The 4,223-nt window shown below is 40.2% G+C and overlaps 1 protein-coding gene across 1 annotated transcript; it reads left to right on the top strand.

Moving 5' to 3' along the window:
• The first annotated feature begins 353 nt into the window (after positions 1 to 353).
• On the top strand, positions 354 to 962 carry LOC138881709 (uncharacterized). Its single transcript, XM_070161958.1, has one exon. It carries the CDS (start codon positions 354 to 356, stop codon positions 960 to 962), a length of 609 nt encoding a protein of 202 aa, XP_070018059.1.
• The last annotated feature ends 3,261 nt before the right edge of the window (positions 963 to 4,223 follow it).

The following is a 4,223-nucleotide window of genomic DNA, read 5'->3' as shown; positions in this document are numbered from 1 at the left end:
TCTGAAGTTAAATCCACGAGTGGATATGTTTTCACAATTGGGGGTGGAGCAGTGTCTTGGAAATCATCCAAATAAACGTGCATCGTCCGTTCTACAATGGAATCTGAATTCATAGCATTAGACAAGGCCGGTGATGGTGTCGAATTCCTACAAAGTTTTCTCACGTGATGAAGACACGTTATCAATTGCCATTTCTCACTGTCAATAATAGAAGAGTTCAATTAATGGCAAAAAGCAGATTAGTAAATAATACTATAATCAGTAAACAGTAACTAAAGTTTTTATATACTGTTACATAGAAAACGATAAAGCTTTTATGTTCTTCAAATCGTTTTTTGAATTTCAATATTCTAATGAAGTTTTTATATCTTCAAATCAAAATAGTAAAATTTAGACGGAGTAGAAAATTCACTAGTGAAGAGCCTCTAGTGCCTGCTGTGGATATATCATACAATGAAAAGTTCATGATTATTGAGGCGTGGAAGCAGGCAGATTTTCTTTGCAAAGTCTATATCTTAATCTCTTTAGAGGATGACTTGTACAATGTGTACAGTGCGATGAATACTTCGAAAGAATTATGGGACGCACTTGAGAAGAAGTACAAGACAGAAGATGCATACTTGAAGAAGTTCATGGTTGCTAAGTTTCAAGACTATAAAATGATAGACGGCAAAACTGTAGGAATCCAAGTTCAGGAGCTTCAACTTATTTTTAACGATCTTATTGCTGAAGGTATGGTCGTGAATGAAGCATTTCAAGTGACTGCAATGATTGAAATATTGCCTCCTTCGTGGAGAGATTTCAAGAACTATCTTAAGCACAAGAGCAAAGAAATGAAGTTGGAAGATATTGTGATACGTCTAAAGATTGAGGAAGACAACAAAACAGCCAAGAAGAAGTCTCGTGGAAATTCAACGATCATGGAAGCTAATATCGTTGTTTTGGGTCATCAATTGTTTTAAAATGAATTCTGCGTTTTGAGGCCTAAAAAACCTCTTTTAGCATCACCTCTATTTGTGTGCACATTCCAGGTGCGTAGACGAAAAGCCTAAATGTGAAATCTGTGAAAAATGATAAATTTTGACTATAAAATGAATTAATTTGACTTCGGTCAATGTTTTGGGTAAACAGACCTAAACCCATGATTTGACGGTCCCGGAGGGTCCGTAGAAAAATATGGGACTTGGATGTATGCCCGGAATCGAATTCCGAGGTCCCATGCTTGAGAAATGAATTTTTATAAGAAATTGTTTTCTAAAAATATAAAGGTTTTTGAAAGTGAAATGTTATGTGAAACCTGTGGTATCGGGCTTGTATTATGGTTTCAGAGCCCGGTACAGGTTCAATATAATTTATATGTGTTGTCAGTAAAGTTTGGTAAGAAACGGAACCCGTTTGGCGTGATTCGGACCTTGAATACTAAATTTGATGTTTAAGAAGTTTTGATAAATTTCATTGATATTGTGGTTTAATTCGATGTTTACGATGTTATTTTGGCGATATGAGTACACGAATAAGTCCGTGGAATGTTTTTGAGGTTGTGTGTACATTTGGTTTTGAGCCCCGAGGGCTCGGGTGAGTTTCGGGTAGGTTCCGGGGTGTCTTAGGCTTAAACATGGATATTGGAGGTTCAGAAAAACTGCAGCTCTCTGAACCTGCTAGTGCGGTCCGCACTGGTGGCTGTGCAACCGCAGTGGATCTTGTGCGGTCCACACAGGTTCACTGGTGAATGTGCGGCCGCAGTTGATTTTGTGCGGTCCACACAGGTTCACTAGTGGTTGTGCGGTCCGCACAGTTCACTGGTGGTTGTGCGACCGCAGTTGATTTTGTGTGGTCCATACAGGGAGTCTGAGAGGGGTATATTAAGACAAGATTTTCAGTTATTTTTTATTTTTCAAAACCCCAAAATCATAAGAGGCGATTTTTCAAACAACCTTTCTTCTCCAAAATATTGGTAAGTGATTTCTAACTTGTTTTCTTCAATCACTAACATATTTCCACATGATTTCAACTCAAAATCAATGATTTCCATGGGGGGAAATTGGGTGTTTTGGGTAGAACCTAGGTTTTTCAAAAATTAGGGTTTTAAACCTCGATTTGAGGTCCGATTTCAAAACAAATTATATATATAGGTTCGTGGGGGAATGGGTAATTGGGTTGGTTCGAACCTCGGGTTTTAACTATGTGGGCATAGGGTGATTTTTGACTTTTTGGGCAAAACTTTGGAAAACTCTTTTTTATGCATTCAAATTGATTCATTTAGCATTTATTGATGTAATTAAGTAACTTGTGACTAGATACGAGCGAATTGGTGGTGGAATCAAGGGGTAAAACTATAATTTAATTGTGAATTGTGTTTGTGGCATGGAGGTAAGTGTTCGGTCTAACCGTAGCTTGAGGGATTAGGAGTTGTGTCCTATTTGCTATTTTCTTCTTATTGAGTATGACGTAGAGGCATGGTGACGAGTATCTATACGTTGGTGTCGAGCATGACCATGAGTCTTAAATTGATATTTGTTGTGTTCTTAAATGATACTACGGATGCTTTAATTGGTGATTCTCGATATTGAGCAAGGATTTAGTTTATTTTTGTGGAAAGTAATTATGATTGAGTATTGGTGTTAGCTGAGATGAGTAGGGATTGAGTTAAGATTGGTTATAGCTGATTCTCCCTAGTCGGGACGTATATACTTCTACTGTTGAATTCCCATGTGGGGATAGTGTAGTTTATTGTTGATCCTTTGCTGGGACTCATGGTATGGTTGAGTTACGGTATTTTTATATATTGGATCGGGTTGCACGCCACAACATCATTACATATTGGATCGGGTTGCACGCCGCAACATCATTATATATTGGATCAGGTTGCGCACCGCAACAATGTTATATTGGATTGGGTTGCACGCCGCAACAACGTATATTGGATCGGGTTGCACGCTGCACAGTATATAAATGGATCGGGTTGCACGCCGCAACAGTGTTAAATGATAAAGGACCAGGTTGCGCGCCGCAACAGTGTTATTATTGTTTATTGTAGAACTTGAACTGTTCTCTCTTATCACTCTTTAGCTTATGTTGGATTTGATATGTTCCCCGTAGCATATACCCCCTCCCAATTACATTGTTTATTCATATTTATTTTTTCTCTTTTTTTGATGTATATTATATAAATGCACAGGTTTATCTGGAGTCTGGTCCTAGCCTCGTCACTACCTCGCTGGGGTTAGGCCAGGCACTTACCAGCACATGGGGTCGATTGTGTTGATGCTACACTCTGCACTATGTGCAGATACCGGAGCAGCATTTGGACAGTAGCACCTGGGGAGCCAGCCTTCAGTCCATTCAGAGATCCCGAGGTAGTCCTGCAGGCGTCCGCAGGCCCGGCTTTCTCTTCTATCTATTTATATGTTATGTTTCTATTATTTCTGAGACAAACTATATTTCCTTGTTCAGACAATTATATGTAGTGTTCATAGACAGTCCATGGATATTGTGACACCGGTTTTTGGGTAGAAACGCATGTTGGCATTTTCGTACTGATTTTGGTATTATATTATTCTAAGTCTTCACTTAAATTTCATCTTTCGCTACTATTTAAATGTTGATCACCTGTTAATTCAATTCGTTAAAAAGAGTTAAAAATGAAAGAGATTGAATTTTCGATATTTCGTGGCTTGCCTAGCTTCTACGAGTAGGCGCCATCACGACTCCCAAGGGTGGGAAATCCGGGTCTTGACAAGTTGGTATCAGAGCTCTAGGTTACATAGGTCTCACAATTCATGGATAAACTCAGTAGAGTCTGAGGGATCGATACGGAGACGTCTATATTTATCCCCTAGAGGCTACATAGTTAGGAAAATCTTCACATTTGTTCTTTCTTGTCGTGCGATTTTGTTCTCAATGCTAATTGAATTTCTACTCTGTTCTTTTGTAGATGGCGAGAACAGGGGCTTCTTCATCCACCGCTCAGCAGCCCGAGCCCCCAGCAGCAGCTTCCACGAGGGGCAAAAGGCGAGGCGGAGGCGGTGCTAGAGGTCGAGGTAGGGGCACAGCTCAGCCTCGAGCACCAGCCCCAGCGACGGAGCCTTAGGTTGATTTTGATGATGAGCTTCCGGCCCCAGCAGTTCCGGTGGGCTCAGCTCAGGTCCAAGAGGGGTTTATTTCTACCCTAGTTCTTTAGGATGCTCTGGTCCGACTTATGGGCCTTATGGAGAGTGTCACCC

This window comes from Nicotiana sylvestris, chromosome 11 (assembly GCF_000393655.2).
Source record: "Nicotiana sylvestris chromosome 11, ASM39365v2, whole genome shotgun sequence".
Taxonomy (NCBI): domain Eukaryota; kingdom Viridiplantae; phylum Streptophyta; class Magnoliopsida; order Solanales; family Solanaceae; genus Nicotiana; species Nicotiana sylvestris.
Note: the sequence above shows the minus strand (reverse complement) of the source record. Positions and strands in the feature narration are given on the sequence as shown.

What these genes read in the sequence shown, in the direction of transcription:
- LOC138881709 (XM_070161958.1), top strand. Translation starts at nt 354, where the DNA reads ATGAAGTTTTTATATCTTCAAATCAAAATAGTAAAATTTAGACGGAGT.